Genomic DNA, 13,397 nt, shown 5'->3' with positions numbered 1-13,397 from the left:
TAATTTGTTCAGTCAAACATCTTATAGCTTACTATTTAGATATCTTACCATTACCGATGTAACATCGTATGTACATCATAAATTCCCAGTTTCTTTCTTGCTGTACACCGCAACCAAAATAACTTGTCGAATTAACCAAATCATTACTGTAAACAGCTCCATGAATGCTCCTATCTCCGAGACTTCACAAAAAAAAGAAATAACTCTTGCACGTTTGTGTCTAGCAGGTTAGTGTTGTGACTGTCACGATTTTATGAGTTTTTGTCGGGTTTAACTAGTTTGTGAGTTTTTGGCAGGTTTAAAAAACTATTTCAAGAAACAATCCCACCAGGTTTCTAGGCTGAAATGTGAAGAATTTTGATTTTTCATCATGTGTCACATGTTTTCGATTTGGCTCGATCGTAGTGGACATTCCCTCTTAATTACATTGGACCAGTGTACCTTAACATTCTCAAGTTCACATATCCATTTCTTTATCAAACTTTCTTGCTGAAATGTTGAAGTAGAGACAATCTTGGAGAGAAGAGATCCATGACCTGATTTGACTATCATGCTGGTCAGCGATGACAGAAAATCTCTAAATTAAAGTAGCAAAGAAAAATAATTAACAAGGATTGGCTTATCTAAAAATAACTTGAGTGGGATTACATTGACAATAAGGGCTATATTAGGAATTAACTCTCTTACTCTTCATCCTCTCTTTTGTGTAAGCTACATTGTAAAGGTGAATAAGTGCTCTACCTGGTGACTACTTCATCTGCCACAAATAGAACACATTTCTGAGATTTGGAGGCCAGTGTAACTGTTTGACAGTTAAGACCAACCTAAACAAAAAAAACAAACACACTTAGCATTGCAACAATCGCAGAATAGATTTACAAACCTTTTAAATATCCAGTTTTGTATAGAAACATCTAGTGTAATAAAGTAAACCATTTTCACTGTCAATAAACCACTTACTGCCTTTGTGAAAATACAAGTTTTTGCCCTATGTATGCTCTAATACAATCGCGATAGTTGTTTTACTGACGTGAAGTTTATATGAAATAATTCATATATGAACTGCGGTTGTAGATGAAAGTAAAGAATGATCATCGCAGTTAATTTTCCAATTTAAGCAATTGGAAAGAAGAAGCCTCAAAAAATCAGGGCTTCAACGGGATTCAAACCCGTGACCTCCGCGATACTGATGCGATGCTCTACCAACTGAGCTTTGAAGCCACACATTAGGAGCGAGGTCAATTAATTGAGTTCACATCTTCCCATGAGGAGTGAAATGATGTGAAGTTTATATGAAATAATTCATATATGAACTGCGGTTGTAGATGAAAGTGAAGAATGATCATTGCAGTTAATTTTCCAATTTAAGCAATTGGAAAGAAGAAGCCTGAAAAAAAAATCAGGGCTTCATATAAACTTATTTCATATAAAGTTATTTCATATAAACTTAACATCATTTCACTCCTCACGGGAAGATATGAACTCAATTAATTGACCTCGCTCCCAATGTGTGGCTTCATAGCTCAGTTGGTAGAGCAATTGGAAAGAAGAAGCCTGAAAAAATCAGGGCTTCAACGGGATTCGAACCCGTGAGCTCCGCGATACCAGTGCGATGCTGATGTTAAGTTTAAAAGCCCTGATTTTTTCAGGCTTCTTCTTTCCAATTGCTTAAATTGGAAAATTAACTGCGATGATCATTCTTCACTTTCAGTTTTTTTACTGTTGCTGATTGGTTGCTTTTACTTTTATTTCTTCAACAACATTTGGTGGTGTCTGGGACTAAGTTCTATGGAAAAAGGTTTTTTCACTGACTCTTGATATTTTTCAACAGACGTTTCAGCTAATGCTTAAGCCTTCATCAGTGATATGAAAGCGAAGTTCGTTGTCATACCCTATTTAAAGTAAAATAACGTGAAGCTTGTGCGTGTGACCATGTAATTCATGCTCACGCGATGCCTTTGTAGGGTTCTGGAAGTACGAGTGATCGTTCCCAGCAGTCGGGTCCAAAGTAGAGTGCCAGGCTTCGAGGAAAAGTTGCTCGTGGTAATTAGCTTCGAAACCAATGACCTTGACATTTTCAAAGTTCATGTTAAGGTTGAAATGGTGGACATGGCTTGCACCTTTGGAGTTTTGGTCAACACCTGCCAATGCCATTTTGTGCTCCGCAATTCAGGTCTTTCATGATCTTTCTGTTTGGCCATAGTACACAAAATTACACTGTGTGCAATTGATTTTGTACACTATGCCTGATTTCTGGTGGTCAGAACCATCTTGCTCTTTGGGGTGCAGAAAAAGGTTATTGATAGTTAGCTGCACTGTAGTAACTCGACAACAGCATCTTTTTATGGTCTTCCAAAAATTCACAAACCTGGAAGGCCACTGCACCCTATCACAAGCAGTATCGGTAGTCTGACGTATGCAGTGTCCAAATATTTGGTTTCAGTCCCTACATGTAGGTGGACATCAGTTTCGCCAAGGCCATGATTCTTGAAGTAATGGTGCATGCAGCTAATTGTGGTATTTGCACCCATCCCAACATCAACTGCTTCATCTATGAGGTAGTTAACTTGCTGAGGAATTGCCTTGCACATGACAGCAAAAATGCCACATTCTTGCAGGGTTTTAAAGTAAATTGGACCTGGCTGCATGGGGTTACACGGAATATGAACCTGTTGTGCAAAGTCAAAGGAATAATGCATGGTACCACTGAGAGAACAGGTATCGTGGCTTTCATTCAACTCGATTGTGTTCTCCACTGTTTCAAAAGTGTTTTTTGCCTTCTTGCAGACGTCTCAATACAGTTCCCTTTGAGTTTGTACACAATTCAAATGTTCCTGTACGTTCACTGAAATTGTAGGTATGGATTACATCAAGCGCAATTACTGCATTGGCAGCTGGTAAAATTAAGATTATTTAAATGACTACGAAAAGATGACACATTAGGTGCACTCTTAACAACTAATGGCAGCTGGTTCCAAATATGAAAAAGCAACGTTTCCAAGAGGTTATGTTTCATTTTTTCCCCCCTGGGGCTCAGCAGGTGATAGCATATAAACTGGCATTCTGTTATTCTGGCAGAGCCATTTCTCCAAAGAAGACATTTACACAGATAGCTCAAACAGTTTTATACATTACATTATATTAGCATAATTTCCAGAGGAGAATTCAAGAATTGGACATTCTGGCTGGTCAAAAAGCTCAGCAAATGATGTTATATTCACTTTGCTAGGTGGTGAATATGACGTTTCTCAGCTTGCTTACTAGACTGCATCACCTTGCCATCTAGGCAAGTAAAAGCGGTGGATACATGTAGTTGTCGGGTGGCGGGGGGGGGGGAACTTCCATATGATAAGGTTGGGGATGCTTGTCGGTAAATATGAATTAAACCCCTACAGGAGAGCAATCTGGATGTGGCTTAAGCTTTATTTGACCCCCAAAAGAAACCACTTGAAATGGAATAGGCTTGATTACCAGCTTGATAACCAGTTTGGGAAAGGAGCCTGCGCGAGTAGACCGGACTCAAGAGAGTGGCAGGAATTGAGCCTAAAAACACTTGTAAATATGTGTAATATATACCACTCCTCAATAGTCTACCTGAAACGAAACAGTGTCGTTCAAAAAGCATTAGTTTCCCGCCATCAAAAATGACTAAATACCTCTATTTTCTTCAATGTTGTAAATGGAAATGCCAGATGAACTTGGAAGTTTTTGCCCTCATGTGATGGTACTACAAAGATACAAACATTTGATGTGCAAATCCTTTCCATGTTATTATACAACATCACGCACAAAAGTATCATGAAAAAGCGCATTTAAATAAGAGCTTGCTGAGGAGCATTGTAGAGTGAGGTTACACATGGCAGAGTAAGGCAAGGTAGCCGAAGACAGGGCATGACAGGGCTGGGTATGGAATATTGCAGAGTAGGGTAGGGCAGAGTAATGTAGGACAGGGTAGTGAAGGGTGGGGCTGAGAAGGGAACAGAAACGGGTACATATGAAAGGTATGGTAATTCAAAGTAACATAGGGTTGACATGACAGGGGAGCAGAAAGGGTGCATGCAACAACAGGACTGGACAGGAAAGCACTGAGTGCTTTGCCTTTTGACATGCAAAAAGTACTATTGCAATGACCAAGAAAAAAATACACATTCTTGCTATATCTAGTAGTCTTGACTTTTACCTTTCTTCAGAAGATAGATTGCATGATCTGTAAGAAGAACATGCACAAAATACAGCTGACTACTTAGATGACCACACAATAAAACCAGCATCTACAGTAAAACAAATAGCAAATGTTTGATTAAATGTGTTGACCTATTTCTCCTGATGTTGAAGGGGAATATTTATAATGTACATGTATGCTTAACTGTGAAGGAAGTGGTAGAGAGACCTGCAACAATAGAGTTACATTACATTAAGATACAGTTTTATACTTAGTGAATTATTTCACTTTCTAAGTTTCTGAAACCTGCTTCAGCACAATATCAGGTGCTGCTGAAAAAATAAATTAAGTAATTCTCACCCTGTGAAATTGTTCACCATTCTTCTCAAACACTTCCAGAGATAATGTAAGCTTTGTGTTCTGGTCCACACTGTACAGATTGGATTATTTTGATTAATGATGTGCTTCAGTGCTAACTTTAAAGTTTAACTGATGATCTAAATAGTAAATGCTTGTCAAAACACACATACAAAAAATAGGAGGAAAAGATGTTTTCCTGAATAAAAAATAACAGTTGAGAAAAAGTATAAAATATCAAGAAATTAGCCAAAAATTACTTTGGCACTCCTGGGCCATTACATCAAAATATAGAACAATTTAATAAGTTGGGGGAAGTTTGGCTTTGAGTGAATGAATATTGTGTTCCATTGACAAATGGGTAGAGATGCTTTTAACACAAAGTGAAGTCACAACAATTGCAAATGCATTTAAAGTATTCATGAGCTGAATGGACAGCACTAAAGTTAATTATGCTAACAAATATGCAATTTCATTTTTTCTTACCTGACATCACATGATGTTACTGGAAGCTGTCGTAGCAAGGGTCGTTTTGGAAGACCTAAAATAATGCCTAAACAGTCAAAAAACAGATCAAGTTTGAGAAACCTGAAAAAAAAAACACTTGAAAATATCATTGGTCCAGTCCCATCCTGCAGCTCTCAATTGATCTTCATCTGGTGAGCCAAGCACATTATGTCTTGTCAATTGTGCAATGAAAGTCCTAAGCAACCTCAAGCAGGTGATCTTCAGTATTCAAATAATTTATGACAATACACAATCATTGAGGTTATTATTACTGAATGATGTTCAACATTAGCCTAGGATCACTTTAAGGTGAAAAACAAGCAAGCTGCAAGTGTTTATTCTGTCTTCTACCATGATGTCACATTCTTACATCTTCTAAATATGTTTGTGTAATGTTGGCTGGTGTAGTTTGCAATGTATAAATATTGCCACATAACACTGACCACATGCAAAATCAGCAACCCACCGTTAACTAAGATTGGATGCAGTGGTTTAGTCTTGTGCACCCTGGGATCAGCACTAATATTATGGCTACAATTCGCAAAATGAACTTTTTTTGCCACAGGATGTTGTGTTATTGAACTTTGCATAGTAAAACCCACATTCCTGTGTCACACACTCATGGTTTACTAGGACATAAAATATGGCTGTTAAAAGAATGTAGTTTCTTATTCAGTTTTAACAAAATGAGAGGGTGTCAAATTTAATTGGATTTTCAGCTTAGAACCCACTCAATGTCATGACATGTCGCTGTGAAAGTACATCAATTACATGCAAAGACATGCAAGTTAAAACAAGCAAAGATAGCACGATGAAGACATGTCTGACAGTGAGCATGAACATTCTTGTGGCACAGATGGGGTAGTCATAGGACAACTGCTTGTGGGACAACCAGTCCAGGCAGCTATTTGGTATGTCCCAAATTTTCATGTATTAGCTGCCCTGGGCAAGGTCTCATTCAAGCCCAAAGAGTACCTGAAGTGGATTCAGTGATTTAATATATTATTTTTGCAAGAGATCACAGCTTGAAAAGCAAAGAAGCAAGCACCAAGACAACATGACTATCTATACACAATGGCTGATCCAGCGGATGAGGTATTCATTTTGTCCAAACTCATCATGGAATAGGAAAAAAAAATGATGAGGAAGTGAAGGATAATTTGCAAATTACTTCACTGTAAAAAGAAATATCATCTTTGAACGAGTGAAATTCAATTCTAGAAACCATCAAGAATTAGTGGATAGTTTCATTACAGTCTTGTATGACTTTGCAAGGAACTGTAGTTTTGGAGTGCTAAAAGACAATTTATGGCCTTAATTCTTTTAGTTACCAAGTGGCCAAATCCTGGAATACACTTCCTGCATGTAGCAACCTCATGCAGTATCTCAAACTAAATCTTTCAGTTTTGCTCTGGTACAACACTTGAATCAAAGGCCCCAGCCTGAGCTGCCTCGTGTTTATTGCCAAGAAATCCATTGCCAAACCAAACAAGTGTAATGGAAATGTAATGCCAGATCAAGTAGACAGGATACATTTTTACTTGCTTTTTTATCTCGCTCGATATGGCCCGATTCGATTCAACCTTTATTGACAATTAATTTTTGTAATTTAATAATAATAATAATAATAAAAAAGTTTTTTGGGCACATTTAAAAAACTCAATGCGCTTACATTACTATAAAAAATAAATTAGTTAAATCCTATAAAATATTTCTAATAACAGTAATAAATAAAATAAATGAAATAATTAATTAAAATACAGTTCCTCATAAAATAAAATAAATCAAAAGTAATATTTCCAAAACAAGAATGTTTTGAGGGCAGATTTAAAAGACGAAAGAGATGTTGTATTTTTAACAGCATCCGGTAGACTGTTCCATGATATAGGTGCGGAGAAAGAAAAGGCACATTCACCGTATGTCACAGAGTTCACAGTAGGGACAGTGAAAAGAAGTTTAGAGGATGAGCGTAGGCTCTGTTGCGAGTGGTATTGTTGTAGGAGGGACGACAAGTAGGCTGGACAAAGTCCATGGATAATCTTAAAAGTGATGAGCAGAACTTTGAATATAATCCGTGACTCAACAGGTAGCCAGTGTAATTCTCGAAGGGCAGGTTTGATGTGGTCATATTGCTTGGTTCCAGTGATAAGGCATGCCGCAGTGTTTTGAACTCTTTGAAGTTTATCGAGTTCCTGTTTTGGGAGACCATAAAGGATACTATTACAGTAGTTCAGACGGGATATTACAAGCGCATTAACTAACAGTTTGAGATTTTCTTTGGTGAGGTATTTGCAAATGTGGCCTATGGACCTGATGGTGTTAGTTGCTTTCTTACACGTCTCATTTATGTGGTATGTCAGTGATAGGTTTTTATCTAAATTAACACCAAGATCACAAACTCTCTCAGTTAGTTCAATGACGGTACTGTCGAAACAGAGCTTCTCGATGTTAGGTGTCTTGGTGAACCGGGATGTAAATAGTATAACCTCCGTCTTTTCAGCATTACTTCTTAGCATGTTTTGCGTGTTCCATTGCATTACATCCTCTATACAACTTTGGAAGGCGGTCAGAGACAGGGCCTGATTTGCAGGATCAATAGCTATATATAGTTGAGTGTCATCTGCATAAAACAAAGAATTCAAATTATGGCGAGCAATTACATCTTGAAGAGGGGCGATATACAGGGTGAAAAGTAATGGTCCAAGTATAGACCCTTGTGGGACACCATAACGCAGAGCACAAGGAGTGGACACTTGATCTCCAATGATTATTGATTGCCGACAGTTTTCAAGGTAAGATCTGAACCAGCACAGTGTCAATTTTGAGAAACCAAAGTAAGACTCAAGTCTTTCCACCAAGATAGTATGATCAATAGTATCAAAGGCCGCTGATAAATTGAGTAAGACTAATACAACATCTTGTGACCGTCAATCGTTCAAAGAATGTCATTTGTCACACGTAGCAAGGTCGTTTCCATAGAGTGGTGTTTCCTATATGCAGACTGCATAGTTGACATCAAATTGTAAGCTTCAAGGTTTGTACGTTTGTGTTGCGACAACCTTTTCGATCACTTTGCTAAGGAATGGAATATTAGCAACAGGTCTGTAGTTCTTAAGAATCTCCTTGTCGAGGTTATCCTTTTTCAAATGTGGGCGCACGTGTGATAACTTCAGGAGTGAAGGAAACTCCTCCGTTGTCAGTGACTGATTGACTATGTTAGTTATCATAGGAGACAAAAGATCAACAAAATTCTTTATAACAAAGGTGGGAAGTGGGTCGAGAGAACATGTTTTTGTGGAAAGAGACTGAATAGTGTTCTTAACGGTAGAGCAGGACAGGCGTCATCCTAAATTCATGAGCTAATTTATACTTGATTGCTTACTCTCGGAAAGTGTGCATTATATGACAGTTTTTAATCAGCTCACTGTGATCCCCAGATTTTTAGTTTTTTAGCACAGGACTTTGGTATTTACAACTCTATATCAAAAGGGTTTCTTAAAACAGTTTATCACACAGTTTCAATTCCAAGTTTTCAATTTCAGGAACATTAATGCAGCTCTGTATTTAAGCCAAATTTAAGCTTAAATCTGTTGTTTGTTGCTTTTTGTCATGGAATGAACACTGATATCAGAGGATTCAAGAAACCAGTCAGTGAGAATAAATTCCATGTAATTTGTGTATTGCTTCAAAGTTTAGACTATTGATGCTCTCATCATAGCCAGTGTACAGACTTCTCTCATGCTAAAAATAAAATGTAAAGTAAACAGAATGCAAGTGTTACAATTCTGGCAGCATTACAAATGCAATTTGATCTGGCCCGATGCCCTAATCTGACCCGTGGTGGTATATATAGAGTGAGATATTCATCATAGACCCAACAATTATTAGCTTTTGCGAGTTATACCTGTTTGCTTATTTGCAGAAAATGCACTTCAGAAGCTAGTTTTTAATCCAGTCATTGCCATCTTGAGATTTTTCTGTGTAACTGAAGCCCACCACTTTAACGTTTTAAGCCTGTCATTCGTTGTCAAATCTGATTTAAACGCAAGTGAGTTGAGTGAACAGAGGGCTCAGACACTAACAAAATAAAATGCTGAATACAGCCTGTTACAAATAGCTACAAGTCTTTAAGGTCTACACAATTCACTGACCCTTTCTGACGAATGAAACATTTCTTACCCACACAAAATTCAACAGCTGAAAAATTCTATTCCTGTGGTATCCACAAAAAAATGTCATGTCTCCAATTTTGTGAAACTTGTGCATCGTTTGAACAAAAAGGTCATTTAAAGCAATGGCAAATATTCATTTTCTAATGTAAATCTCAAAATGGTTCTAATACATACCAAACACATTATTTTACTCTGTAAATAAAACATAAAAATAAAACAATTTCATCACAAATATTTAACACTTCTGTCAGAAATAGGCTACAGGGCTATGCTTGCCAGATTTTACGAAAACACGATAACAGGCTAGGCCGCATGGTTAATAAAGGATTTCAGATAACTTTTGGTTGACGGCAGAGGTATACACGTCGTGTGATCACAATTTTTATCACCACTATTACAAGTGTTACTTTATATTAGGTCTCTCCAAGATGTGCAGGATGCATTCTTTTCCTCACTTTCCATCTTGAATGGATTCTTAAGCTTTAAAACATGGTCACTTTGAGGAATAATAACTGAACATTGCAACCAAAATGATTTTATTATGTAGCAAGCTTGTTCCTCACTGCTTATTCGAAACAGTTTAAGACCAGTAATTGTTTTGAATAATTATTTTAAAGTATCTATTTTAAAGTATCTATTGATAGCTTATTGGGCTTATGCATGCATAACGCATAAGCCCACAATGAACACTGTAGTTGCCTGAATTTACCTTCATAACTAGGAGATGTATCCACATTTAATGATCCATGATCGGTGTTGTCGGTTGAAGTGGTCAGTACCAGGCTGTCATGAATTGAAAACCCTTGTTCTTTATTACTTTCAGAATCTCCTAAATCTGACCATCCTTTGTTATCACAAAGTTGAAGGGTAGCACCATTAAGGGATGTTTCACTTGTAAGATTAACACTAGATCCAAAGTCTTTACAGAACTGATCCAAAGAGTCTGTTGACTGTAGACTGCAAGTAGGGCTGCTGCAACCTGGGTAGCCATCCTGGGATTGGAATGATGATTGTTGAGATCTGGATAACTGCAGCAGCTCTAGAAAATACCATACAACAAACACTGCAAGACAAGCTTATCATCTCCTCTGTATTTTTCACTGAGCTTCACACTTACATGCACAGTACCATGATCACATTTGTGACCTCTCACATGAAAACTTACACTATGGCTATCCATTCGAACACCTAACAACTGTTCACTTGCCATTTGCCATCCATTTGTCATCCGTTCATGATCGATTGGATGCCATTCAAACGGATTGGATCATCTGTTCAGGAAAATTTCTAGTCATTCGAACAGCGAACTGTTTGAATGGCTGAGGTTACCCGTTCGAAAAAATCACCATCCGTTCGAATAAAATCTTCACCCATTTGAACAGCTAAGACTATCCATTTGAAAAAAATGGTCATCCGTTTGAAAAAATAGTTATCCGTTTGAATGGCTGAGGTTATCCATTTGGAAAACAAATGCGGCCGTTTGAACGGCTGATGTTATCCTTTTGAAAGAAACTGTGGTGGTTCGAACCGCTAATGTCACCCATTTGGGAAAATAGTATTCAGCTGGTTCGTATAGTGTGATCGTCCAGGTGAGGGTAGTTCTGAAAAGAACTGTTGTTGGTGACTGACGTTTCGACAACCTGAGCGGAAGTCATCTTCAGAGTCAAGTGAATAGTGTTCGTCAGTCGATGATGTTATAAGTCTGGTCTGTTGAACGTTATTGGTCAGCTTAGGCATGATGGTATTGGCTGAAACACTCATGTTAAGTTTGTCATCAGCCATTGGTCAGTTTCGATCCGTCTATTGTTAGTCAGATTGGTCAGTTTGTGGTCCGTCTATTGTTAGTCAAATTAAGTTGGTCTGTTAGAAGTCCGTTTGTCAGTTTCGTTTTCATCGTGGATAAGTCATTTGTAAGGTGCTGGTAGTTGTTGACATCTGTTAAGAGGCGTTTGTTCTAGGTTAGTGTACCAGCTTTCCACAGTCAGTCACTGAAAATAGTTTGTACTGTAGGTTAAGCACTGAGCAGAGTCCCAGTCAATGTTGTGGTTTGCAGGTTGATGATGTAGAGCAATGTGATTGTTGGCATCACCAGTTCTCGTGACTTGTTTGTGTTCAGTCAGTCTCGTGTTAAGGTTTCTGCCAGTCTCACCAATGTAGGAAGCCTAGCAGTCGGAGCATTTGATCTTGTAAACTGCTCCCTGTCTGTTGTTAGGTTTGTCCCTGTCTTTCACATTGGTCAGTAAGTGTTGTAACGTAGTTGTAGGTTTGTGGGCTACACAGATGTTGTAGGGCTGTAGGATCCATGAGATGGATCCTACCAATGACTGATGACAAACTTTACACGAGTCTTTCAGCCAATACCAACATGGCTAAACTGACCAATAATGTTCAACGGACGAGACTTATAACATTATCGACTGACAAACACTATTCAATTGACTCTGAAGATGACTTCCACTCAGGCTGTCGAAACGTCAGTCACCAACAACAGTTCTTTTCAGAACTACCCTCATCCGGACGATTACACTATACAAACTACTGATACTCCTGGGTTCAAACCATTTACTATGATAGTATTCAGCTGTTCAAACGGCTGCTGCTATCCGTTCACACAACACTAATCAACCGTTTGATTGGCCTACGGTATCTGATGGGATTCAGGTTTTCGAATGTTGGGATTATCTGTTCAGAAGGAATTTTATACAGCCGCCCGAATGGCTGTGTTTGTTTAAAACAAACATTCAACCTTTCCAATTCAAATGGCCACATTTGTCCATTCTGAAAGAAAAGCTGTATTTAAATTCATGGTTCAAGAAATAAATACTTTGAACAGATGTCATAACGGCTCAAGTTATGCTGTGTTACGATTGTTTCAAGCAGATTGTCAAGGAAACATTAAATGATAGCAATTAAACCCACAAAATGCGAAAGCTCGCATACAATTTTCGCTTTAACAGTGAAGAAAGTTATTTTGAAAAAGAGAAAATGTTCAGTTTCTTTCCGAATTTATGTTTGATCGGACTATGAATGTTGACAAAGGAAATTAAGCAACAACCAGTGTGACAGGTAACGCAACACAATAACAAAAGCCAAGATGTTGAAAGAAGATAATGTTATCGTTTTCTATTGAGTTCTGTCAAAGTGCACTTGATCTCTATAACAAAACTTGCATTACAGGTCACGCATAATGGGTTGACGATTGGGATGCAAATATCTGCACATTTGTGAAGAGACAGATTTAGGTCCGTGATGGAAAACAATTATTGCTGGTTCTATTATGTTAAAAGCTTTTGGTGTCCATTTCTAAGTTTTGTCAAGTTTTGGAAACAGAAATGAAGAAATGTGTGATAAGAATTGCAGCTATAGACCTACAAAAGGGGAGCATGTGTCAGTCACAGCCGTGGACGCTCAAGGAGATCTAAAACTTTCTAACCTGAAATTGTGAACACATTACGAGTAGAAGCTAAATTAAAAAAGCTACCAGGCTAACCCTAACCCTAAGGATCCCAAAATTTAGAGCAGACGGGCTTATTTTAATGAGAATCCGAGCATATGAGCAGTTGCAAAAATTTTCCAAGCACGAGAAAGCGAGCACTCATCTAAATTCATCTAATTTTTGGGGACCAATTTGAGCAAAGGCCAAATTTTGCAAGCACCTTTAAACTATATGGGGTAATTCAATACGCCTATATCACATCAGCGCTCAGGTTTGTGTGTGTGTGTGTGGCACATGTATGGCGTACATATGTACATGGCACACATGCATGTGTGTGATTACTCATGTGTACTCGTATGTATCTGTATGTTACTCGCAGTACTTGTGTGATGTGTTAGTCATGATCAGCTTTTTGCCCAGTTTTTGGCCATGCAGCTGCATGCTACCTGGAAGAAACCATGTGCGTATAAACTTCAGTGTCAGTTCAAAAGTTTGTGTCACTCAAAATGATTTGCTGCTAATGAAGCCACCACTGCGCTTAATGTGTTAATTTGCCCATGGATTAAAGACCAATTTGTTTAATGTCAGCATTCACAGGTGTTATTTCATGTTTACCTCCACTGAATGGTGACCGGGACATAACCAGCAGCCAGTCACCTTACTCCAATCAAAAAAGCCGTGCACTATTGTACCTTAGAAATGCTGCCTTTTAAATTTGATGCATACCACACATCGACATGAAACGAGGTTTTCCGAGAATGAT

General features: G+C 38.1%; 1 protein-coding gene across 17 annotated transcripts in view; it reads right to left on the bottom strand.

Moving 5' to 3' along the window:
• The window catches only part of LOC110063376 (pleckstrin homology domain-containing family M member 2-like), a 147,194-nt gene that overhangs the window by 37,095 nt on the left and 96,702 nt on the right, over positions 1 to 13,397 (bottom strand). For 16 of the 17 annotated variants that reach the window (XR_016205770.1, XM_089283794.1, XM_089283785.1 and 13 more), the window contains 7 exons: positions 9,908 to 10,237; positions 5,006 to 5,072; positions 4,523 to 4,592; positions 4,181 to 4,271; positions 3,657 to 3,727; positions 742 to 824; positions 442 to 577 (listed from right to left, as the gene is read on the bottom strand). Coding sequence is in view for 16 of the 17 variants with exons in the window: in XM_089283794.1 (XP_089139920.1) it covers positions 442 to 577; positions 742 to 824; positions 3,657 to 3,727; positions 4,181 to 4,271; positions 4,523 to 4,592; positions 5,006 to 5,072; positions 9,908 to 10,237 (848 nt within the window). In the remaining variant the exon portion in view is untranslated. The remainder of the gene's footprint in view (positions 1 to 441; positions 578 to 741; positions 825 to 3,656; positions 3,728 to 4,180; positions 4,272 to 4,522; positions 4,593 to 5,005; positions 5,073 to 9,907; positions 10,238 to 13,397) is intronic. The other variant, XM_089283795.1, reaches the window with a different exon arrangement.

Source organism: Orbicella faveolata, unplaced genomic scaffold (assembly GCF_042242905.1).
Source record: "Orbicella faveolata isolate gen_17 unplaced genomic scaffold, um_ofav_v1 contig_12, whole genome shotgun sequence".
In the NCBI taxonomy this organism is placed as follows: Eukaryota; Metazoa; Cnidaria; class Anthozoa; order Scleractinia; family Merulinidae; genus Orbicella; species Orbicella faveolata.
Note: the sequence above shows the minus strand (reverse complement) of the source record. Positions and strands in the feature narration are given on the sequence as shown.